This window comes from Hakea prostrata, chromosome 9 (genome assembly GCF_041222555.1).
Source record: "Hakea prostrata isolate BN-2017 chromosome 9, UWA_Hpros_2, whole genome shotgun sequence".
Lineage (NCBI taxonomy): Eukaryota > Viridiplantae > Streptophyta > Magnoliopsida > Proteales > Proteaceae > Hakea > Hakea prostrata.
In genome coordinates, this window is record NC_142608.1 from 40,464,990 (window position 1) to 40,490,933 (window position 25,944).

The window sequence follows — 25,944 nt, forward strand, 5'->3', positions numbered from 1 at the left end:
TCCAGGAATCTTATCTGGGAAAGAAGGGTTAACAGGTGTTCCGTAGTGTATATTTTCCCCATTGAGACTGCAATCAAAAACTAAAAGGCAACAAAATATTAAACATAAAACATGAACAGCTCTTCATCCCAGAAATTGTTCAAATAAAAAATAAATAAATTGAACATACCTGTAGGCCAATTCATCTAAGACGGTTTTACCAACAGATGTGGCACCAAAGATTCAGAGAGTCAGAACAACGGGAGCAGGGATTGATCCCAACACTGAGTGGGTCTTGGCCCAATCCGGATGACCAAATCCAGTCACATACCCTTCAACATTAAATCTGTTCACACAAACTCAAAATTTCAAGACCAATTATGAGTTTGGAGATTTCAAATATCTTGAGATTTCAAATCTGTAGATTTCAAATTTATGGAATCATAATTTATAAAATTAAATGTTTGGTTGTGGAATGAAATTTGTGGATTCATCCTAAAAAACTATTTGATCTACGTGATTTTTGTGAATGTGCAAATATATAGCTTTTTTGAAATCTCTGCATTTCACCCCTTGCCCATAAATCTACAGATTCACGTTTTTAGTGTAAAAAGGTGAATCCCTAGATTTCATGAATCTAGAGATTTTTACAACCAAACGGGTATAATTCTCAGATTCATGAATCCAGAGATTTGAAATCTCAAGATTCATGTAACCAAACAGCCCAGAAATTGCAAATAAATAGACAAGTTAAAGAAAAATGAAAGAAGTCAAAAGAAGTAAACGAAGGGAAAAAAGAGTTAGACATGTCTTTGAAAAGTAAGGCCTTGAAGTTCAGTAGAAGCAGTTGGAGGAGTTAGTACGGATTTCTCCATGAAAGCTCCAAATGCTGGAACGAGTACCCAAACTAGGGCTTCTTCTTGTTCAAGTTGTTGCTTCAGGCTACTTCTTCTTCTTCTCCGTCAGAGCCTCGATCGAAAGCTCAATACGAAGATATAACACGAAATCAGGTGTAAATTGAAAAATGCTGGAACGAGTTGGATTCTTGTTCAAGCTGCTGCTTATTCTTCTTCTCCAAGATGCAAGCTTCGATCGATATCAGATGTAGCAAAGAAAAACGCTTCAAGAGAAAGAAGATTCTTGTTCAACCTGCTGCTTCTTTTTCTTCTTCTCCAAGATGCGTTAGAGCTTCTATCGATATCACGAAATGAGGTTTGGTTTCTTACAGTTTGGGTTTTGTGCTTTTCAAAAGATTTTGAAAATCATATATTTTAAAATTAAAATTTAAAATCGTATATATTGTTTTGGATTGTATATAAAACGTATCCCTCTCAATTGAGTCGAACCGCCCAACTTGAACCGTTGGGTTGTGCTAGACCAAACCATCAAACAGAACCGATGTTTTAAACAAGGATTTGAGTATTTTAGATTATTTTATTGTTAAAATCAAGTCAGCCATCTGATCTAATCGGACAGCCGGCTTGACGGTTCTGCGCATTAATTACAGGACCTCAGCAAAATTGAATAAACATGAACCTTTACACTAGAGGATTATATATAAATGGGATTTTATTAAAAAATTTGTTTGTGAATATAAGATAAACCATTTAGATTAGATTTAGATTTGCAGTTGAATGTGGTAAGTCAGTGAAACAGAGTCCTGGCCTCAGTATTCCTTTCATTGAAATGCAAGCAACATCTTAATTGGCACAAATTCAGCCAATCAAAATTGACCTCAACTAGCATCTTTGCGCTGACTAGTCTTTCTCTCTTGTCTTTTTCCGAGTGAAACTTTTCTAGGATTTGATTTCAATATAGACATTTCTAGGACTTCTTTTCAGGGAAATTGTTGGAATTTATTAATTTGATTAATAAATTAAATGCCCAAGGGCAATATTGGAAACTCACTATTAGGGCGGTTACAAAATAGGGTTATATATTTTGGTAACCACCGCATTAGTGAGTAAGTAACTGAGTGATTCATTCGCACGAGCGAATCTCTGAAAAACGGCGGCTCCATCTCTCTCTCCCTCTCTCTTAGAATCGCAGGCTTAGAAATTCTTCTTTCCTAGTATTTGATCTTCATTCCATTAATCCACGGCATTTGGGTTGTGGATATTATTCCCTTTCCCTGTGATTGTGGAATCTCGCCGGTAAATCTTTGGTGGTGGAACAAGAACGTGGATCTAGACTTCCGCTGCGAATACTTCAAGTAAGGGAAAGCGAATTCAGGTAAGGAATTTTTTCCCCATCAATTAATTGAATTGAATTACTTTTGATGTATTACCAACATTGGCATCAGAGCCATTGGTTCCCACGTTTATTGTTCCTCCCCATTGTTTAATTTTATTGTATGGATCCAATGGGAGGATCAAGGGTTTAATACGAAACCCATGGGAGAATTGATAGGGTTTTTGGAAACCTTTAATTTTGATTCGGATCCGAGTGGGAGATCCTTGTGAATTTCCCTAATGAAGATTTGCATGAATTGATAATCCATGATGATAATTTTTTGTTTAAAAATTTTTTGTTGGATTTTTTCATGTGTTTTTGGATGTTTTTTTGAGTGAAAAAACGTGTTTTACCGTTTTTTTCGTTCAAGAAAAATTGAAAAATCGCCGTTTTTGGTCACTGTGGACCAGACGGACGACCGTCTGACTAGATGGTCGTTCGTCTATTATTAGATTGGTCATAGTGACCCAGACGGAATTTCCGTCTGGGACGGTCATCCGTCTGGGCATAAAAGGCAGACGGAATTCCGTCTGGGCAGACGGCGCAGTCCATCTGGGAGATGGATTTTTTTGGATATTGGTTTGTCTAGTTCAGAATGTGTTTCTAACTTACTGGACACCAATGGCCCGATAATCTGTGTGATGTTTGGGCATTGAGGGCCTAATGGGGCCTAGTGGGAGCTAATGAGGTAGAAGTGTTCTGTGTGAACCACCTCATAGCTTGAACATGATTGCATGTTTTATTTTAATAAAACTATTTTTTATTTATGGGTCTATCAATCATGTTTCTTGCACAGAATGAAGCTAGTGTATAAGTCTTTGTGGGTTTGCATGAGAATTTGATTGAATGTTTTTTAGCATCTCTTTTGGTTTAAGTGCTTATCCCATAGGTTGACTATGCTAGTGTGATTTGTTGTTGCATGAGTTGTGTTTTATGCTAGATTTATTGAACTCATTCTTGTATGTAATATCTCTAGAAAAATGGCTGCTACCAAGAGCATTGTTGCTGACCTCACTAAAGGAGATAAGCTGAATAAGAGGAATTATGACCTCTGGCACCGAAAGGTGCAATATCTCCTGGAAGAGCAGGATATGCTGGAGACCATAAACCAGACCATGAACCCACCTGAGGAAGGTACCACTGCACAGCATCGCAGGGACCTTGATATATACAATGCTTGGAAGAGGAAAGACCGGGTAGCCGGGATTACAATCCCGAGCTCCATGAGGGATGACCTGATGCTTCGTTATGAGAAGCATAGGATCGCAAAGTCTTTGTGGGAGGCTGTGAAGTTCCAGTATGGAGGGACTTCCACCACAAGAGGCCGCCAGCTCGGACTCACTTTTGACGGTTATAAGATGCGCCAGGGTCACACCATGAGGCAGCATATAACCATCATGTCTAACATGATTAGTGAGTTGAGCGCATGTGGGCGCCAGAAGACTGATGAGGAGCAAGTCTCCGCAGTCATCAGGTCATTGCCAAAGACTTGGGAGCATATGAAGATCTTCTTGACTCATGCTGATGAGGTCAAGACTTTCGATCAAGCTGCCAAGCACCTTGAGCTTGATGAGGATCGGATGTTGGCCGATACCCCTCAAACTGATGTATTTGCTGCTGAAGCTAGCACTAGTAAGGGTGCAGGCTTCAAGCGCAAGAGAGAGAAAGCTCAACCTCAACGGTCCAAGCAAAGTAACCAGGGTGGGAACAAAAACAAGAGTGGGCCCAAGCGTTCAAGGGGGACTAGTGCTGGCAAGAAGAAATCAACTTTGATTTGCTTCAAGTGCCGAAAGCCTGGTCATTTTGCTCGTGATTGCACTGAGCAAGAGGTGCGACAGAACACATAACAAGGGAACGCTCGAGCTTCGTGGAATACCATTGTATTCCAAGAGGAAGCAAAAGAATAACGATGGGGAACAGCTCAAGCGTGGAGGTTCATGGCATAGGCACATGCAAATTAGTTTTGCGAGGTGGCCGACGCTGTTACTCCATGATGTCTTGTATGCTCCGGACATTCGGCGAAATCTTGTTTCGTTATTTATCTTTTAAGACATGGTTTTAGAGTTGTATTTGAAAACAATTCTTTGGTTTTGTATCTGGGTGATACAGTTTATGGTTATGGTTTTCTTGATAATGGTTTCATTGTATTGGATACAATTGATTATTCATTTAATTCTAGTAATGCTTTTGTTTGCCAAAATACTGTGTGTATTGATTCTAATTTGTGGCATGCTAGACTAGGACATATTGGCTTAGATAGGATGAACAGGTTGGCAAGAGAAGGTCTCTTAGGCCAAGGTTCACTATCTGATTTGCCAACCTGTGAGTCATGTCTAGTAGGAAAAGCAACTAGAAAACCATTTAAAAAGGCTTTAAGAGCCTCTCTTCCTTTAGAACTTATCCATTCAGATGTGTGTGGACCCATGAATGTGCATACTAGAAAAGGACAGTCTTATTTCATCACATTCATAGATGACTATACAAGGTATGGTCACATTTATCTAACTTCTCATAAGTCGAAGCTCCGGAATGTTTTAAGAAATTCATGAGCTTGGTTGAGAATCGATTAGATAAAAGGATTAAAACTCTTAGAACGGATAGAGGAAGAGAGTATCTCTCCGATATGTTCAAAGGGTTATGTGATGAAAAGGGGATATCTAGACAACTTACTATTCCAAGGACTCCACAGCAAAATGGGGTTGCTGAGAGGAGGAATAGAACCTTGCTAGACATGGTGAGATCCATGATGGCGTAGGCAAATCTACCCATCTCTTATTGGGGAGATGCTTTGCTGACTGCGGCCTATATCCTCAACAGAGTTCCAACCAAATCGGTTCCTTCCACACCATATGAGTTGTGGACCGGAAGGAAGCCAGATTTGAGTTACTTGCGCGCATGGGGATGTGCAGCATATGTTCACTCTACTTCTCACCAATATGGAAAGCTTGGACCCAGAGGAAGAAAGTGTATCTTTGTGAGATATTCTGAACCCTCAAAGGGCCATGTCTTCATTGGACTAGATGAGAATGAGAGGAGAACGGAACTTGAGTCTAGGGATGCAACATTCTTGGAGAATGATTTTCCATCTCTTTCAGGAGTTAACAAAGAATCATTGGAATTCTTTGAGATACAAGATAGTGGTCTTGTCACTCCAGGGATTCAGATTTCGGATAATGAACTTGGGGTTCATCCAGAAGATCCTAGTGGGAGTGGGAGTGCAGATGTGATAGCTACCTTAGACGGTGAGCAATCTTACATGCACTTGCGCCGTAGTGGGCGCGGGCTAGTTCCTCGTCGACGTTTCGACATAGAGGATGAAGCCTACATGGTAACTCCTGAAGAGATCGACTGTGAGATGATTTCAGTCGATGAGCATGAACCAAAGAGCATGCAGGAAGCTCTTGCGGGGTCAAGCTCAAAGGAATGGTTAAAAGCAATAAAGGAAGAGTTGGAGTCGATGAAAGTTAATCATGTCTGGGACTTGGTTGACTTGCCGCCAGGCTGAAAGGCGATTGGGAACAAGTGGGTTCTCAAGATCAAAAGAAAGGCGGATGGATCTATTGAGAGATTCAAGGCTCGTTTAGTGGCTAAGGGCTACACCCAACGAGAGGGCGTTGATTATGAGGAAACTTTTTCCCCTGTGGTTAGGTTTGCCTCAATTCGCCTCATACTAGCCATTGTTGCTCAGCTGGACTTGGAGCTTTATCAGATGGATGTAAAAACTGCTTTTCTCAATGGAGAACTTGAGGAAGAGATCTATATGGATCAACCTCAAGGCTTTGAAGCACATGGACTTGAGCGCAAAGTGTGCAAGCTTAAGAAATCCATATATGGCTTAAAGCAAGCATCTAGACAGTGGAATGTGCGCTTTCACCAAGCTATGATGGAAAATGGTTTTTCCATGCTTGAGGAAGACCACTGTGTTTACACCAAGAGATCTGATAATAATTATGTCATTCTGACACTGTACGTGGATGACATACTTATGGCTAGCAATAGCAAGGAGCTATTGGAAACCATTAAGAAATGATTGTCCTCCGTATTTGATATGAAGGACATGGGTGAAGCAAGCTATGTGCTTGGTGTCAAGATTGTCAGAAATAGGCAAAAGAGATTACTGGGTTTATCTCAAGAGACCTATTCTCAAGAGACCTATATTGACAATGTCTTGACGAGATACTAGATGCACAACTACAAACCAATTGATACTCCAGTGGAGAAGGGTTTGCATTTGAGCCTTGATATGGGTCCTAAGACTCTAGAGGAGAAAACCAAGATGGAAAGAGTTCCATATTCCAGTGCAGTGGGTAGCCTTATGTACGCTATGATGTGTACTAGGCCGGATATTTGTTATGCAGTGGGTTTGGTTAGTCGATACCAATCAAACCCAGGCATAGAGCACTGGAAAGCAGTCAAGAGGATATTGAGATATCTCAGAGGAACGAGTAACTACATGTTGTGTTACCAAGGATCGGATTTGCGGTTAGTTGGCTATAGTGATGCCGACTGGGCTGGAGACATCGATGAGCGCAAATCAACCTCTGGATATGCTTTCTTGCTGAATGGGGGGCCATTTCGTGGTGTAGCAAGAAGCAGGCTTGTATATCCCTCTCGACCATGGAAGCAGAGTATGTGGCATGCTCAACTGCGGTTCAAGAGGCTGTTTGGTTGAGGAGATTCCTTCGACATACTGGGATTGTGATGACATCCAAAGAGGCTGCCCTTGTCTACTGTGATAGTACGGCAGCTCTTAGCTATGTCAAGGACCCCAAGTATCATGGGAAGACCAAACATATACAGTTGAGATATCACTTTGTTAGAGACATTACATCAAGAAAGAAAGTTGTACTTAAGCACATATCTACTAGTTTGATGGTAGCTGACCCTCTTACCAAACCTATAGCCAATGATGTTTTTATTTCCCATGTAAAATCCTTGGGCTTGCGTAGATTGTGACTTATTATTGTACTGAGACTTTCTTATTAATGAATAATATGAGTTCATTCCAGCATTTTTTTATTCACTTTCTGTGTGATTGTGTTTTGCTAGCATAAAACAACATATGTCAATAGGCAAGAGAATGGCTCACTCACACGAGCATTCGCCTCTGGCGCCTTGGAGGCGAGCAGAGATGAGACGGATTGTGAATGACTTTGTGTAGGTCAATTCATAATCATGATGTCGCCTTGATTTGGAATCAAGATGAGTTTATCTATTGTGAAGAAAATCGACATGAATGTTCCCACTATTCATGTTGCCTATAGGAGCCAAGTGCGAGTACTTTATGTGGCGCTAGGGTGGCGACAATAAAGAAACTCGGGTTAGGCGCAAGGGGTTGCGACTAGACTAAGACCTGTATGGTGTTGAGATGGACATACGTTCTATTGTATATAGAATGCTCCACCATAGCACATATATCATACTATGTGTGCTTAGCAATCATTGGAAATAAGAGGATGGATCCCTGCTCCTCTCATTGTGTGAGTCCTGGACCTTATGGTCCATTAGTGTTCTTAGTGACTTTCGACGACATCATGAAACGAAGGGTTGATGTGGCTACTTTGGGGTGTTACCTATGGTCATGACAGATTCGACCTAAAGGGGCACTACTGGGAAAGGAGTCAATCCTAAGTGTAGTGATGGTCTGGGGCGAAAGGAAAGGTTTGATTCAACCGCACCCTAAAAAGTGTTTCTGTGGCGCCAACCGTATGTGTTACAGGTAGTGATCATTTTAAGGACAAGAAGGTGATCTCTCAGAGGGATCGAGATACCTTTAGTCTGGTGAGTTTGAATAAACCTAGGACACTGTGTTATACTAATGCTTATTTGATTTGTTTCTATGAGTGATGTGCCATTCTGGCCTTCTGGGAAGGTTTCTAGTTTGGGGCTCACGTGTGCAAGTATATCACCGGTCGCACAACCCATTTTTCCAGTATGACTTGTGGATATTAGTGTCTGGGACACAGGTGGTCTATGTATCTGGGATACATAGTGAAGAGATCAATATATATGTATATCTCGGGATATGCATGTGTGTCCTGGGACACAAGAGGTCTATGTATCCGGGATACATAGCGAGAGAGATTGAATGTGTATATCTGGGATATACAAGTGTGTCTGGGACACATTGAAAGATTAACACTTGCCCTTGTGCAAGTGGGAGCTGTTGGAATTTATTAATTTGATTAATAAATTAAATGCCCAAGGGCAATATTGGAAACTCACTATTAGGGCGGTTATAAAATAGGGTTATATATTTTGGTAACCACCGCATTAGTGAGTAAGTAACTGAGTGATTCATTCGCACGAGCGAATCTCTGAAAAACGACGGCTCCATCTCTCTCTCCCTCTCTCTTAGAATCGCAGGCTTAGAAATTCTTCTTTCCTAGTATTTGATCTTCATTCCATTAATCCACGGCATTTGGGTTGTGGATATTATTCCCTTTCCCTGTGATTGTGGAATCTCGCCGGTAAATCTTTGGTGGTGGAACGAGAACGTGGATCTAGACTTCCGCTGCGAATACTTCAAGTAAGGGAAAGCGAATTCAGGTAAGGAATTTTTTCCTCATCAATTAATTGAATTGAATTACTTTTGATGTATTACCAACAAAAATAAACCAGAACTAAAAACACACATAAAAAAAATAAAAAAAAAAGATACATGTTGAGAGAGAAGTACCTTCCCATGGATACTCTGCTTCAGATATGCCAACAGCCAGAAATTCTTCTTGTGATCGAACCATTTTAACTTGAACAATTTCGTTGACTGTGTCACATCTGGTAATTTTACCAACGACGTACACCCTCTGATATCCAAGACCTGCAAAAACATTCATCACCAGCTCGAATCTCAGTCAGCTTCTTGCAGCATCCGATTTTTAGCTCCTCTAAATTTTTAAAATTCGAGAGAACTAGTAATCTTTATAAGGACTTGCACCCAATAATATTCAGCGTATTTAAGAAATCAAATCCATTATCGCCATGAATTTCGGTTGGATTCTTGAAGTTATCTTTAGACTCTTCAAGTTCTGAAGGTTTGACAGATCAAGCATTTTTAAGGAACCACACGCACTAATATCCAACCTTTCCAAGGACCCCAATCTGCCAATACCTTGAATCTCAGTTAGATTCTTGCATCCCTGAATCACGAGATGCTTCACGTTTTCTGGCAGACCATGTAATCTTTCCAAGGATTCACAAAAACGGATGTTCAATTCCTCTAAGAATTCCAACTTGTCTAAACTACGAATCTCACTTAGATCCTTGCAGCGTAAGATCTTTAGAGAACTCAAATTGTTGGGCAGATCTGATAATCTTGGAATGAGTGGGCATCCTGCTATCATTAATTCTCGCAGGGACTCCAATCTGCTGAGGCCTGGAATATGGGTTAAGTTCCCACAGCTCTCAATCTTCAACATCCGCAACTCTTTCAACCTTGAAAGATCAGCAGGTAATCTCTCTAATGATGTGGCATTACTTATCCATAACTCTTGTAAGCATTCATATTCAGGGCTCTCAATCTCGGACAGTTCTGCACTACTACTGATCACTAACCTTTTCGAATCTCGCAGGTATGGTAGAGCCTGTTGGAATTTCAATCCATAACCAGCTTGAATTTCAATCAGCTTCTCACAGTATGTGACATATAGCTTCTCTAAATTTTGAAAGTTTGAGAGATCTGGTAATCTTACCAAGGATGTACACCCTCCAATAACCAAGATCTTCAAAGACTCTATCAATCCGTTACCAGTTTGAATCTCAGTCAGCTTCTCACAGTTTGTGACCTTTAGCTTCACTAAATTTTGAAAATTTGAGAGATCTGGTAATCTTTCTAAGGACTCGCACCCAATAATATTCAGAGTCTCCAAGAATTCCAATCTGCCAATACCTTGAATCTCAGTTAAATTCTCAGAGTCCTCAATCTTCAGTAGCCGCAACTCTTTCAACCTTGAAAGATCAGCAGGTAATCTCTCTAATGATGTGGCCTTAAATATCCATAACTCTTGTAAGCATTCATAGTACTCAAGGTGCTCAATCTCGAACAGTACGGGACATCCAATGATCTCTAATTTCCTCAAGCTTTTCGAATCTCGCAGGTATGGTATTTTTCTCAATGAGTCGCAGTTCTTTACCTCCAAAGCCTCCAGAAAATCCATCCCCTCACCTTCAAAATCAGATATGAAGGGATTCCCGACCAGCTTTAAAGTCCTCAGATATTTCAGATATTTCGAGCCCCTCAATTTTGGTATTTTCTTTAATCTTGCACAGCCATGAATCCTGAAGTCCACTAGGGAATCCAATTTCTCGTCGAAACCTTCAATTTCTTCTAGGCTGCTGCAGTAATCAAGATCTAATATCTGTAAATTCCTCAACCCTCCTGGGGTACTTGATAGTGTTACCAATGAGTCACAATGCGAGGCATAAAGTCTGGTCAAACTCGAGGGAAGACCTGGGAGGGACTCAGGTCGGTTGCAGCCACTTATATCAAGCGTTGCCAAGGAGGTCATGCAACCCAATTTCTCTGGCAGCTTTTGTAGAGTGCGGCATCGTTTTAATTTGAGACTTTCGAGAGAAGTCAACCGATAGAGTTCATTTGGGAGCTCCACCAGACTATAGCAATCACTTAAATTAATTTCTTCCAAGGAGATTAAGTGGCCCAGCTTCTCTGGCAGAGTGATTAGACTGGAACATCCCTCTAAATCGAGCCTTTTGAGTGACGTCAACTGGGAAATTTCACTTCGCAGATCGTTCAGATACTCGCAGTAACTCATATCTAATATGATCAAGTTTCTGAGATAATAAATGGATTTATCCATCACCTTCAATGTACCACAACCTTTAAGAATCAATACCTCCAGGAGTAGATTCCTTGAAACATCAGGAGTTCTAGATAATCTCCAACAACCCGTGAGATTTAGAACTTTCAGACAGACAGCCACCTACAAAATTGCATTTACGTAGTAATTAGCTCGAGAAGGACAAAATAGAGAATTTTTTTTTTCCCTGCAAGATTTTGCTATTAACAAATTACATGAAGTAGAAAATTAATTCCTCCAAACCTTAATGTGTTCCCAGCCAATCCATTCGTCTGAGATTTCAGAATAGGATTGATCAAGAATAACCAACTTTTTTGGATGGAAGTTGGGCAGTTGATATTCAGACGGACGAAATGCTCTCCAACAAAGCCATCTTAATTTTGAAAAAGAATTAGTGATGTTCTCAGGAGAATTTCTTTCAGGTAACATTCCTTTAAAAAGATATGGATAATCAATATGAAGTAAGCTCAGTTCTGTCATTGATGCATCATTAATATGAAGTAAGCTTATTTCTGTCATTGAAGCAATTCCTTCACTGGGAATCAAATTATCTTGTCGAACATGGAGTCCTTTAACAGTACTTGTTCCCTACAATGACAACCTCAATTAAGTAAGAATAAAAGAACACCTAATTCACAAAACTCCTCAAAAAGATTAAAAAGAAAAAATTAAATTATTCAAAACCTACCGTCAGTGTATCGAGTACTTCAAAGGCTTCCTCCTTAGACCATATTCGAGAACGTTTTCCCGGTACGAGTTCGTTTTCTTGATAAACAATGTGTCTTCCGAAATCCCGAAGCTGATCATGCACCCTTAGGTTATTATATTCATCAATCGTTAGCAACGACCTTGCACAAAGAGTGTCAACTCCCTCTTCAGCGAAAAAACCATACCCTTTCCAAAAGTAACATGCAATGCCTTTATCCTCTCCAATTAAAAAACAAGCAATATCAAGAAAAATTTGTTTCTCCACAACATCTAACTCATCATAACTTACTTTCAAGCTTTTCATGACATTGGTATCGGGAAACTTTTGCAATTTCTTCAACACATTTTCCCATTTTGATCTTTCCTGCCTTGAATATAGAGATGAGCCTACAACTTTAAGAGCCAAGGGAAGTCCACCAGTAGTTTCCACAATCTTTGTTGAAAGATCCAAATAATCAATTGGAGGTTTATCAGTTCTAAATGCAGAATGGCTGAAAAGGACAAGTGAATCTTCTGGATCCATTACTTGGGGTTCATAAGTCCTTTGGTTTGGGGCAACTATGATATCCATACTTCTACTTGTGATAATGACCCTACTTCCAATACTAAACCATTCACCATTTCCAACCAAAGACTCTACTTGATCACTTCTATCCACGTCATCAAGCACAATAAGAACTTTTCTGTTGTGGAATTTTTCCTTGATCAGCTGAATTCCATCGGACACATTGGTAATATTATGCTTGTTGTGACCCAAGATATTAGTGATAAGTTGGTTCTGCAAGTATTCAATCCCATGCTTTTTAGCCTTGTCACGAACATCTTCAATGAATTTATGCTCTTCAAAATGACTGAGGACTTTACTATAAACAGCCTTAGCAATTGTTGTTTTTCCAATACCACCAAGGCCATGGACCACTATAGTTTTTCGGTCATTAGATTCAATGTCTAAACGATCCAGCATATTTTCAATATGAGATTGAATTCCAACAAGGTTGTCAAGAAGAATGGAACGACTCTTTTGCAATTCAATCCGAATTGTTTTAACAACTTCCTCTATTAACTTCCCTTCGTACCTGCGTAGTTGAAACCAACTTAATAGCAATAAAAGGATTTAGGTAATGAATGATATATATACTGAAATGGATTAAGAATACTTAACAGGGAAGAAACATTAAGTGGATTTATATTTGGGTCTCATTTGTTTGCTTTCATTTTTGCATGAATTCTCTATCAAAATTGTCCATAATAGCTATAGTAGTTTACCAAGGGTTGCAATAGGCTAAAGTTCTCCATCTGATTGTTCATTCTGTTGTTTCAGACAAACAACTTTGGGATCAATTAATCCCATCTCCTACTAGGTCATGGCTGATACATTCGGTGTCTCTTTTGTTGACAACATCCACCTTCAGTTGCTTTCTTATTTACCGTAATTCTGTTACCCATGTTCTTATCTTGGAGTTACAATAGGAAATTGAAATCAATTGTAACCCAAGACACAGAGAGATGTATAATTCTGTACTTAAGTTCTCTTGTAGTTTAATGAGAATTTTATCTTTCAGTAGAAAAGAAGAAAAAAAAAGAGCAAAGTTCATAATGAGCAAATAGAATGTAAGCAAGCAAAGTAGATAAAAGAATGTCCCATATTTCAATTTTTGAGGGACCTTAACCTAATATATATTAAACATGATAAAAATTCGTATCAGTAAGAAAGGGGAACTCGATTACAAATGACAACACAAGTATTTCTTTTTTAGTACATAAAAGAATTTGAAATTGATGTAATGTATTTAAAAGTATATATAATGAAAAACTTGGATGCTGAGCCTATTTTGTGTTGGCCCTTAAGATGATCTTGGTTTTCCTCTTCTAATTATCTTTCACTTTTTATTGTTGGACAAAACTCTTTTTGACTGGTGTTATTTATCATTCTCTTCTTTGCCTATTTGAAAAATCTAATACTAGCAGCCATTGTCATTCAAAAATGACAAGAAGGTTTTTTTTTTTTTTTTTTTTTTTGTGGAAAAATGAAAAGCAGTTAGACAACAATAAAAGAAGAGATTATAAAACAAAAAAATAACTTTAGATACTGAATACCAAAGACTGGTTTTATAACTTTTTTTTGAAAAAAATTCTAAAAGTATTATTTGAAGCATCAATATCGAGTATCATATCGGTCATGTGATTTTGAGAGACGTATCATGTTATATTGAGTATTTTATCGTACCAGTCAATACATTTTGGTGAAATCCATTATATATATATATATATATATATATATATATATATATATATATATATATATATATATCTATGTGGGTGGGTGGGTGGGTATATATATATATATATATAGGCAGAGAGAGAAAGAGAGGTGTATTATCAACTATATCTAATATTTATAACTTTAAGGTTAAATATCACTTACCTCCCCTCTTACCTGGAAAAGATATCAAACACCTCCATTTTGTTAATTTTTGTTCGAAAATGCCATGTCAGCATTGCCACATCAGCCTCCATTAGTTTTGATGATAACAAACATGAAATACTAATATCTATATTGAGAGAGAGAGAGAGAGAGAGAGAGAGAGAGAGAGAGAGGTGTATTATATCAACTATATCTAATATATACTTACCTCCCCCTCTTACCTGGCAAAGATATCAAACACCTCCTTCTGTTAATTTTTGTTGGGAAATGTCAAGTCAGCATTGCCACATCAGCCTCTATTAGTTTTGATGATAACAAACATGAAGTACTAATGTCTATACTGAGTCATAATTGTTCAGTTCAATATGAAAGCAAGCGGACCTAATCCAACTCACTAGATGTTCGAAGCCAAGTCAAGACAAGCCAAGCTTGAACAAGAAGTCTAAGTCAAAATGAGCAAGAAGATTCAAGAATATCAAGTCAAGCTCAAGCAAGAAGACTTAGAAAAATTCAGGACTTAATACACTCTCATGCACACTCACATATAATTGCACTCAATTGCACATGTATCTTATCATTGTACAAAGCTAGGACATGTTAGGAGAGTGTATGAGGCTTAGGGTTGGCTAGAAATCCCTAAACCCCCCCCCCCCTCAAGTCCTTATGATTGGGTTTACTAGGCATTATGTGCTGCAGATGGATGTCCGTTTGGTCACAGAATGCTAAACGAAAATTTTGTCTGGTTAAAAATAAGCCTAACGGTTACTTTTCAAACGGTCGTCCGTCTAGATTGAACTTTCAATGAAATTTCTATCCGATGGGAGATTGAGCCAAACAATTGAATGCCATCTTTATAATCCCAACCAACCCCATTTGAGACCTTCTACCTTGCCTATTGGGCAATAATTCCCCTACAACTATCAATCTCTCAAATTGTGAAGAATCACTTGTTATTTTCCTTCCATCCCCACTCAACATTGAAAAAACATATCAAGGTGTTTAAGCAAGCTCATTGGAGCAAAGCTTGAGGTGATGAAGAGTATTGGTATCTCATTTGTGGTGCAGTCATTTTCTTCTAAGTTTTCATTCTCATTGCATCACACTCACACAAAGGGTAAAGTGTCATACCCCTTGTTAGGTTACCTCCTTCATCTCTTTATTGTGTTTGGTCAATTCTAGTTTAGGTTGATTATAATTGATTAAGGGTACTCTTGCCCTAGGATAAACAAAGATTATAAATAGTACATTTTCCCTATCTAGAACAAAGATTATAAATGATGTATTTTTTCTATTGAACATAGATTGTAAGGATTTGATTTCTACCCATAGTATTGAAAGAGAATCACTAGTGAAATACTCTCTTAAGACCAAGAGAGGAGTGGACGTAGACTTATAAAGTCAAAGCATTATATAATATTTTTCCTTGTGCTTGATTACAATATTTTAATTTCATTTAAAGTTATAATATATCTTGTATTGAATTAGATTGAAAAATTAAACAAATCCACTAGTTGCAACCTATTCACCCCCCTCTGGGTTGCTTTAACAAATTCTTTAGTTAAATTCCACTTTTAGCTTTAAATATTTTTTTAAAATCTCAAACTACCCTCAACTGAAAAGATTTTTTTTAATTTAAATCCTAAATTATCCTCAATTACCCTAGTAGTTAAAATCCTAAAGTGCTGTCAATTTGATTACACTGCACCCACAATTATGGGGTGAAACTAGTGTACACCCACTATTATGACCTAAATTACATGGCACCCACTTTCAAAATTATAAGTTATCCATAGTTAGGATTTTCTATTAAGTTGGGTGTAAAATGACCTAAATGCCCTTTGAGCAATAAAATGAATTAATTACCCCTATTTAACACCCTCCCATACCCAACCCTTAGGTGAGTGAAGGGATTTTCCCATCACCCATCTTCTACCTATCCCTCGCCAAAAACCACCATACCCCCTCCTCGCTAGGAACCACGACCCACCTCCCATTTAATTGCCCCCATTTGAAAGATGAACTATCTAGTGTTGATGCATCTTAGCCTATGACAAATATAGCTAGAAGCCAACTTCATGGAATTCAGCCTCTAAGATAGCCCTATAAGGGGCTCTTTCTCAAAGAGGTAGATTTGGACGTGGATCCTTCACTTCTAATCATCCCCCTCAGCCAGCTCAATCACCTTCTCAAGTTGGTGGCCCTAGATAAAAAATCATTTGTCAAAACTGTGCTTGTCCTGGCCACAAAGCCAAGGATTGTTATCAACACTTCAACCATGCAATTCAAGGTACCAAAAACGCATGTCCTTCTATGAATATTTATGAAATTTATAATGTTTTTATTCCAAATAAAAATTGGTACCCTGATTCTGGAGCCACTCACCACGTTACCATGCTTTTGACAACCTTCATGTTGCTCAAGCCTTATTGGATCAGATCGTGTTCAAGTTCGAAATGGTGTTGGCTTGCCTATTGGTAACACTAGTAACATCTCTATTGGTACAAATTCTTCTTTGGTATATCTGAATTTAGTTCTTTATGTGCCCTTTATTTGCAATAATTTATTATGGGTCTCACAATTCACAAGGGACAACAATGTTTGAATTTTACCCTAATCTCTTTTATGTGAAAGATCGTACAACGGGGAGATATCTACTTCAAGGCAGCATTAAGGATGGATTGTATCAACTTCGCTTGGGAAACTCTTCTTCTCCCAAAGCATTGGTTGGAGAAAAGACCTCCTTTTTAAATTGGCGTTCAATCAGGGCATCCTAACTCTAAAGGCGTTAAGAGTTTGATTTTAAGTTTTGATTTACTATTAGTTCAAAGAATTTTGTTTTAGTGTGAGATGTTTGTCAGAAAGGAAAAAGTCACAAACTCCAATTTTCACTCTTCTAACTCTATTTCTTATGGACCCTTGGACTTAATTTTTTCGGATGTATGGAGACCTTCCCCAAATGAGTCTATTGATGGCTACCGCTAGTATGTTATTTTTGTGGAGGATTTCAGCAAGTTTATATGGCTTTATCCTATGACTGTCAAATCTGAAGTTTTGACAATTGTTAAAATGTTAAAATTGCTTGTTGAGAACTCTTTTCTAGACGTATTAAATATTTTTGTAGTGACTAACAAGGAGAGTATATGATTTGTCTATACCTTCCTCATACAAATATTTTGAATGCAAGGCTAGGTTCCTCCCCATCTTGGGGATGGAGAAATATTTGGGAAGGTTTACAAGTGATTAAAAAGGGCTTAATCTGGAAAGTGGGAAATGGGGAGAAAATCAACATAGCTACAGAGAGGTGGGTGCCAAGAGTGGAAAATGGAATGGTCCATTCGGTTGTTGATGATAACCCCGCTATTTTCAAAGTTGAACATCTCATAGATCCAATATTTGGGCAGTGGAAACGAGAGCTGATTCAACAATTGTTCTCAGAGGGGGATGCAACAGCGATTCTCAATATACATTTACCTACTCATAGCAGGGATGATCGTTTACTTTGGAGAGAAGCAAGGAATGTGGTATACTCTGTCAAATCCACATATCTGATGTTGAAACATGAGAAAGAACTAAAAGAAAAATCCCAGGCTTCATCATCATCAAATAGTAGGTGGGAGACTACATCTACACAAGTGTGGAAGACTATTTGGAACATTAATGTGATGCCAAAGGTTAAATCGTTCTTATGGAGGGCAGTGGGAGGTGGAATAGCGTCTGGAGAAGGTCTAGCTACTCGAAATCTGACTTATGAGATAAGCTGTCCAAGAAGTAATGAAGAGAAGGAAACACCAGAACAAATATTACTTAGATGTCCATATGCTAAAGCGGTGTGGTATGGCAGCATGCTGTCCTATAGAATCCCTCAACTTGAAGGTTTCAAATTGCAAGATTGGATTCAATCATGGGGTCATTGGAGCATATTGGGAAAGGAAACTGAGGAGGATTTGAAGCACTTCTCAGTGTGTCTAGCATGGGCGCTATGGACTGCAAGAAATGAATTCATCTTCGACGAGTCAAACATTTCGCCAATGCAAGTAGTGGAGTCAGCAGCTGTAAGGGCGGAGGAGTATAAGAAAGCCAACTTACATACTCGATCTTCTACTCCTTCTCAACGTCACCAACAGCCAATGCGATGGAGACCCCCAGCTATAGAATGGCTTAAAATCAATTGTGATGCCTCATGGAAAAAAGGACATTCAGCTGGAGGTTTGGGAGTAGTGTGTAGGGATCAATCAGGTGAACCCCTTTTTGCCATTGTTGAAGCTGCAAATTTTGGCAGCAGCTTTGAAGGTGAGGCGTTGACTCTCCGAAGAGGTATGACTGAAGTGGTAAACTTGGGTTTCACTAAGGTAGCTTTGGAGTCTGACTGCCTTGCTCTCATGGGCCGTCTTCAGTATGGTTCTTTCATGGGCCCAGTTCCTCTTCAATCCATTTTAGATGATATAGAGTTTTTGTCAAATAGGTTTGAGGAATGTACTTTTCGTTTTATTCCTAGGGAGGCTAACTCAGTAGCCGATACCCTAGCTCGGAAGGCATTGTCGCATGGGAGTATGACAATTTTGCCTGAGTCCAGTCCGTGGTTGAGTGATCTTTGTAATCATGATTCCATGAGTCCTTCTGAATAAATTTATCTTTCACCAAAAAAAATGGAATTGAACTACCCTCACACATATGAATAAAATGGTGCTGCTAAGCGGTGTCATTGACATGCTGTAGAGACTAGCTTATCTTTTTTGGCTCACTCATCTTGCCCTAGAAAATTTTGGGGTCATGCCTTTGAAATTGCTATTTCTAACCCACCAACGTTCTGAAAAATGTTTCTCCCTATTTCAAATTGGTCAAAGTAAGGCTTGACCATGATTCTTTGAGGATCTTCGGATGTGCTTGCTATCCTTGTTTGAGACCATATGATAAGCACAAGTTGTAATTTAGGTCTACCTTTCATGTTTTTATGGGATATAGTTCTCTTCACTAAAGAAATAACTAATTTGACCCTGGCACTAGGAAAATTATTATTTTTGGCCATGTTGCATTTGATGAAAGGCATTTTCCTTTCCCTGTCAGTGAGGTAACCACCACACCAACCCAACCACTTCCCACAATTTTAGGACCACCACCTCTCTTGAGACCCCACCTAGGCAGAACTTCCCTCCTAGGGTTTCCCCTGTTGACTCTTACTCTCCCATGCCACCAACTGAGTCCCACACTTCCACTCCTAGCCCCAGAAATTCCAGAGTTTCCTCCACCTCCTTGGCCGAATCACCCTCACTCATTCAGCTGGTTGTTGATCTCCCTTATGAGACACAGGAAATCCTACCCACTACCTCCACCCAACCCTCACTCAACACCCACCCCATGATCACTTGATCCAAGGCCAGTCCTAGGGCTCTCATCACTTCTATCACCAATCCTAACCCTAGCTATGTTAGCCCACTTCCTTAACCACTGTAGATAAATTTCCTTACTAGCGGAAAGCTATAGATAAAAGTTCACTGCTCTCTTGAAAAATGGTACTTTTCTTGATCCTTTTTGTGTCTCTATTTAAGCTAGTTTTTCCTAAACTTCTTTCCTACCAGTTTAAATTTCATGATCTTCTCTGTCTTTATCCTGGTCTATGCTTATTATGGTTTGTTTGGGCTTTCTCTGTAGTGTTTTCAAGCTTTTAAAGTGTTATCTTTTATTTGTGTGCTCCTTGGTTGCCATTCCTACTTCTTGTTTCTCTGGTATTGTGAATATCTATCTGTGCATATATTCCTATTGTTGTGCTTTTTTGCCCCCCCCCCCCCCCCCTTTGATTCTTGAAGGCAAGGCTTTTTGCATGTTTCATTTTTACCCATCCTGAGGTTTTTTGCATGGAATGTTTGGGATTTAAAAAATAAATTTACAATATGTTGGATGCAAAAGTTAATCAAACGTAGTGATCCTAATGTCCTCTTTTTGTGTGAAACTAAGTGTGCCTCTCACTCTAATCTTATGGATTCTTATAAATCATGCTTTTTGGGATTGGTCTCTATGTTTGAAAGTGCTAGCTCTAGCATTAAACGGTCTTTTTTTCTTTTCTTTTTTCTTTTTTTTTTTTTTTTTTTTTTTTTTTTTTGGGGGGGGGGGTGCTTTGATCCTCACAAAGTCTTGTATTAAATTCTCAATCATTTTTTTCCATTCTGCTTTCATTGCTGTAAAATTCTATGACTTACATTTTCAATAGATCTCTGTGTTGTTTATGACCCCCTTCAGTATGGTCCTAGGAAAGGTGCATGGGTTTCTTCTCATTCCCTCCTTTCTCTCCCTTCTTCCTTTCTTTTTGTGTGCAAACTCTATTACTTTGCTCTACTTCTGAAAACTTGGAAGTCCCTTCTTCCCTTCCCCTGCTTTATGCTCATTCCTTGAATGTTTGTCTGATTTCAACCTATTGGAACTGCTTTGGCCTTGTAAGAATTTCACCTAATCTCATACGAAACCTCCCCCCCCCCCCCTCATTTGCTGCATGAACTATTGGATAAGTTGTTTCTAGGGCATGATTTCATCTCTCTCTCTCTCTCTCTCTCTCTCTCTCTCTCTCTCTCTCTCTCTCTCTCTCTCTCTCTCTCTCTTCACCATCCCTATCCTACCTTTAAGCCATTGAGTTTGACCATAATCCTCTACTCTTAAATACTAACCCTATTTGATGACAGGAAATAAACTTTTCCACTATCAAGCGGCTTGGCATCTCTACTCAGACTTCTTTAAGGTAGTAAGTTATGAATTCCCTATGTTGAGTATGGCCTGGAAGGGAATGTTAGAAATCTTTCTTGTTTCCTTGCCAATGGAATCATGAATCTTTTGGTAATGTTAACAATCTTTGTATGCAAATTGAATCTGAACCTAAAGCTGTCCATGAATCCCCTACCCCCAATTGGGGTGCTTACACTGCAGAAAACGACAACCTGCCTTGGATTTATGTTGCTGAAGAGCTTTTTGGTCTTAAAAATCAAGACATAAATACATTTCTAAAGGAGATAGAAGCTGAAAACTTTATCGTTCTATTGCTAAAACAAGGTTTGCCCGTAGTAGAATTAATTTCTTAATGGATAAAGTTGTTGCTTCCCAACCATGTAAAGTAGCCACTTTATTTGCTGACTTTATGTCCTCTCTTTACACATCATCTTCACCCCTTGACTCTTCTTTTGTAGAACGTTTATTCTCAATGCTTCAACCGTTGTTTCAACCTCAACCTTGACTGAACTGCCAGATATAGATGAGATAAGAAGGGTTGTGTTCTCCCTAGGGGTCTGTAAAGTCCCTGGTTTAGATGGGTTTCAAGACAGAAATTTTTTTTCCAGAGGTGTTGGATACTTCTATAATGAACTCAATTTTATTTTTTTTTTTTGAAGAATTTTCTAGAACTAGCTCTCTCCCTTTTGGCATCAATCACACTATTTTATGTTTCATTCCCAAGAAAAAGATTTTAGTTTGTGTACAGTGATTTAGAACCATAAGTCTATGTAATGTAGCTTATAAAATTATTGCAAAGTTGTTTGCTTTACGGCTTAAGCCTTTATTGTCTGATATTATCTCTCCCATACAAGGAGTTTTTGTGCCATCTAGACAAATCATTGATAATATTTATATTACACATAAAATTTTTCATTACTTATGAATTCAACTCGTGCTAAGTCTGTCTATGTTATTGCTTTAAAGTTAGATATGTCTAGGCATATCACGGCGCTGAATGGGAAATCATCCTTCGAGTGATGTCCCTTTGAGGTTTAACCAAAAGTGGTGTAGCCTAGTTGAGCATCTTATCTCCTCTACATCTTTATCCACCAAGCTTAATGGGCTGCCTTATCAAGGTTCTTTGGGACTAGGGCCTAAGGCTGGGATGCCCTCTTTTAACCCATACGTATTCCTTCTAGTCATGGAGGTCTTCTCTAGACTCTTGATAGAGTACAAGACTAAACCTATTCAAAGGGATCTAGGTTGCTAATAGGTTGCTAAGCAAGCTCTAGATGTAACCCATTTGTTCTTTGTTGATGACTCTTTTTTCTTCGTAACACCTGTGATGATATGTTAGCTATTAAAGTTGTAATTGATCTGTTCTCTAATCTAACCCGCCATGTTAATATTGAGATAACTGAGGTTTTTTTCAATAGATATATGTCGATAGAGGAAAAACAAAGAGTTCTTAGACTTCTAGTGTTTAGGGAAATGTAGAAGAACGATGTCTTTTTAGGAAAACCCTTGTTTTCCTCAAGGTCTAGGTCTTGAGACTTTCAACCCTTGTTCAATAAGATGCATAGAAAATTTTATGTTCTGAAGTCTACATCCCTATCCTTTGTAGGAAGGAGAGTTCTTGTTCAATCCGTCATTCAATCTCTTTCTCTACATCATACAGACTATTTTAGCTTTTCTTAAGGTTACTTGCCTACACAAGGATCCAATTTGTCAAAAATTCTTGCAGGAGTTTCTACGGGAAGGGAAGAAATTGACCTTCATTGCATGGGACAAATGCTATACCTAAAACACTAGGCAGTTTGGGTTTCAAGAAGATGTAGGAGTATAACAAAGCTTTGTTGCTACATGGGATGGTGACGGATCCATCTGCGCTATGGTGCCAGATTCTACTAGCAAAATACTTTCCATCTTCTTCCTTGTTTGATCCTATGGTTGCTAGAAAATCTGGTTCTCAAACCTGGAAAAGCTTATGACTATACTATGCTTGCAATAATGGTGCTCAGATGTGAGGGGAATTGCAAGAACACCTCTTTTTGGTTTGATCCCTGGGTCTATTGCGCCCCAGATCATAAGATTGGTTTGAATGATTACCATCATCAACCACGAGGTGCCAACGTTATAGACATGGTGGGTAATAGACATGCTTTAATATCAGAGATTCACTCCTTTAATCCAACTGTAGCTGAATTCGTCTCTTCCACCACTTTGAATTCTTCATCTGATTACTGAAAGTATGTTATCTCGTCTTCTGGAATTTTTACTTCTAGACTTGTTGGCCAAGCACTTTTCTTATTAAAACATAATTCTATGAAGAATGAATTTACTTTATGGTGGAACTTCTTTTGGAAGTTAAATATTCATCCTAAATTCAAATTGTTCTTCTGGCGCCTTCTAATACAAGTATACCAATCTGCTCTACATTATCCCATTACATCCCAGTTCGATCTACTTGTGTTCTATGTCATGGTGGTTCAAAGTCCCAATGGCACATTTTCCTATCTTGCAAACGGAGCAAGCGTATATGGGCGACGGGACCTCTGGGGCTGTGGATAAAATAATTCACATGGAGATTTTCTCTTCACCTGCGCAAATCTATCTCTTCAGATCCTTGATGAAGCTTCTCTAAAATGGATGTTCTTTGTTTTCATTATAACTTGTTATTTCATTTGGAAATAACGTAATTTAGTATATTTAAAAAACAGTAACCCCAACCCAATTGAAGTTATGCAATTTGTTTCTTCCTATATTTTTTATCTTCACAAATCTCACACCCCCCCCCCCCCCCAAGAGCTTCATGAGGACTCTTCACAAGAGACTCCCTATGATCATATTCCATCCTATATATGCAAAATATTTCACCTAGCTCTTGATAACCCTCCCTCAATGTGTGCAAGTATCTTTAGTCAAAAACTTATGAAGATTGGTGAGTGCTTTTGTGTGTATTGGAATCATAAATTCCAACAATATTGAATTAAGAATAGGGCTTGAACGGATGTTCTTCCTTGACATGCTTCTTTGTGTTCAGAAAGGATTATCCCATTTTAGTGGATCTCTCACCCCCATTGACTAATGTGTGGTAAGTGCTCAAATCCTATTACTGTCCAAATGCTCATCCTCTTTCACACCCTTGGCCACTGGATAACATCCATATCATGCTTTGCATAAAAAAATTGATAGTATAAGTTGCGCTTGTGATGTTCTAGAATTTGACTCGTTTAAAATGGTTGACTAGTGTAGCCAATTGTAGGTCCTCATGTGCACAAAAATTATTAAAATATTAATTAAAATGACATTTTTCTAGAGATCTACTAAATTGAAAAACAAGTCCATGCAAAATTAAAATCAGCCTCTTTTTTCATTTATTTTCTTATATAGTAGATCTAGTCAATTTTAACTTAATTCAAATAAAAAATCTATAAGTAAAACTATGTTTAAACTAAGTTAAGAACATAAAATAAAAAATTACAATGAATTGCGGTAATTAAAAATTTATTAAAAATAAAAAATGTTTTCTATTTTAACTTGCCCATAAATAGAGTTGATTTAGATTTATTTATTTTCTTATCTAGTAGATCCAACTACGTGACTTACTTTACGGTGGAAAAATTAAAAGAAGAAACTACGTACAAACTATACCTTAAATATTATGGAACCAATAAAATAGAAGTGTTGTGTTAGACTTACATGCCCTCCTTCAAATGCCATCCAACCAGTTCTCCGACTTCTTTTACAGCTTCTTTCCATTGTTGTACAACCTTCTCTTCGTTATTATTTTGGTGTTTCTCAAAGACGTCAGCATCTATTTCTACTAAATGCTTTTGATATTCACCGAGGCACAAATTGTATTCCATAGAGACATTCACATTGAATTCTTCCTCATTTCGTACATCCCTTGGTTCAATTCTGTAGAAAATGGGAAAGATGACCTGATTCTTTGTCTTCTTCCATTTGAATATCTCAACCAATTCATTGAGACACCACTTGGTAGAAGTGTAATGCTTTGAAAAGATGGGAATGGAGATTTTTGACTCTTGGATTGCAGTGATTAGCTCAGGACCAATCTTGTATCCCTTGGTGAGTTCATCCTCATCCCTGTACGTTCGAATTCCAGCTCCAACCAAAGCATGATAGAGGTGATCAGCAAAACTAGTACGAACATCTTTACCACAAAAGCTCAAAAAAACATCAAAACGCCAACCTTTAGATGATGAAGAAAAGGAGGATGTCATCCTTACAAATTGCTTGAAAATCAATCGACTGATCCTTTGAAATGTGAATGCCGGGTATACTAAAGTGTGATAAGGTATTTCACCTCTTTATATTTTTTAAGTCAAGTCGGTCTTCAATCCTAGCAAGTGGCTCATTTTATATTCTAATAAAGAAGATTAAAAATTTAAAAAGAAATAAAAAATTAAAAAGAAAATAAAAACGGAAACCAAAGTAACATGCAAATTGGCAAACGGACATCAACAAAAGGACAAAATCATTACAGCTGTTGTCTTAAACTTTTGAAGAATCCAAACAGAAATTGCATTAAAGTTTTTCAAACAAAAATGAAAAGGAGAAATTACATAGGCCTCCTTCGTTTCCATTAACACTATGGAATTACCCCTCACAACCAGAAAACCTCACAAAACCCCTTCCTCAAACGGTTTATACTTTATACTCATAGTCATTAAAAATCAAATGACTATATTTTGTATATGACCATATTACCACTTAAAAGAGTAGAATAACTCTTATAACCCCTTAAGTTTGATTGTCTCGTATTGACTCAAATTATTATACCACTTTTTATGTTGGTCAATGCTAATTGATTATATTTGCTGAACTCTCATGGTTTTAATTTTAAATAAGTTCACTTTACACTGAAAAGTGGGTAATGACTAACACATCTTAATAAAGAGATCACTCATTTCACACTTTTTGTGGAGTACATAATAGTATCCACCTCAAATATAAAACTACCAATTTCGAAAAAACAATAATACTAAATTTATTTTTTTACCAAAGAAAAAACTCAAATTTATTCTAACCAAAAATTTTAACCCCGTTATTGCAAGATAACCATCA

The 25,944-nt window shown here is 38.1% G+C and overlaps 1 protein-coding gene across 1 annotated transcript; it reads right to left on the reverse strand.

The window, feature by feature from the left end:
* Window positions 1–263: 263 nt before the first annotated feature.
* On the reverse strand, window positions 264–25,100 carry LOC149005230 (disease resistance protein RML1A-like). The gene is made up of 5 exons (XM_089135817.1): window positions 24,556–25,100; window positions 11,716–12,811; window positions 11,271–11,615; window positions 8,891–11,150; window positions 264–325 (listed from the first exon to the last, which is right to left on the reverse strand). Exons 1-4 carry the CDS (start codon window positions 25,098–25,100, stop codon window positions 9,168–9,170), a joined length of 3,969 nt encoding a protein of 1,322 aa, XP_088991943.1. The 3' UTR covers window positions 264–325; window positions 8,891–9,167.
* Between the last annotated feature and the right edge of the window lie 844 nt (window positions 25,101–25,944).

Bases quoted from the DNA above. Each gene is read 5' to 3' on its own strand.
- LOC149005230 (XM_089135817.1), bottom strand. From the start codon at position 25,100: ATGACATCCTCCTTTTCTTCATCATCTAAAGGTTGGCGTTTTGATGTT. The intron at 11,616-11,715 runs GTAGGTTTTGAA...TTGTCATTGTAG, and splicing joins AAGTACTCGATACACTGACG to GGAACAAGTACTGTTAAAGG. The intron at 11,151-11,270 runs GTTTGGAGGAAT...GCAATTTTGTAG, and splicing joins TTGGCTGGGAACACATTAAG to GTGGCTGTCTGTCTGAAAGT.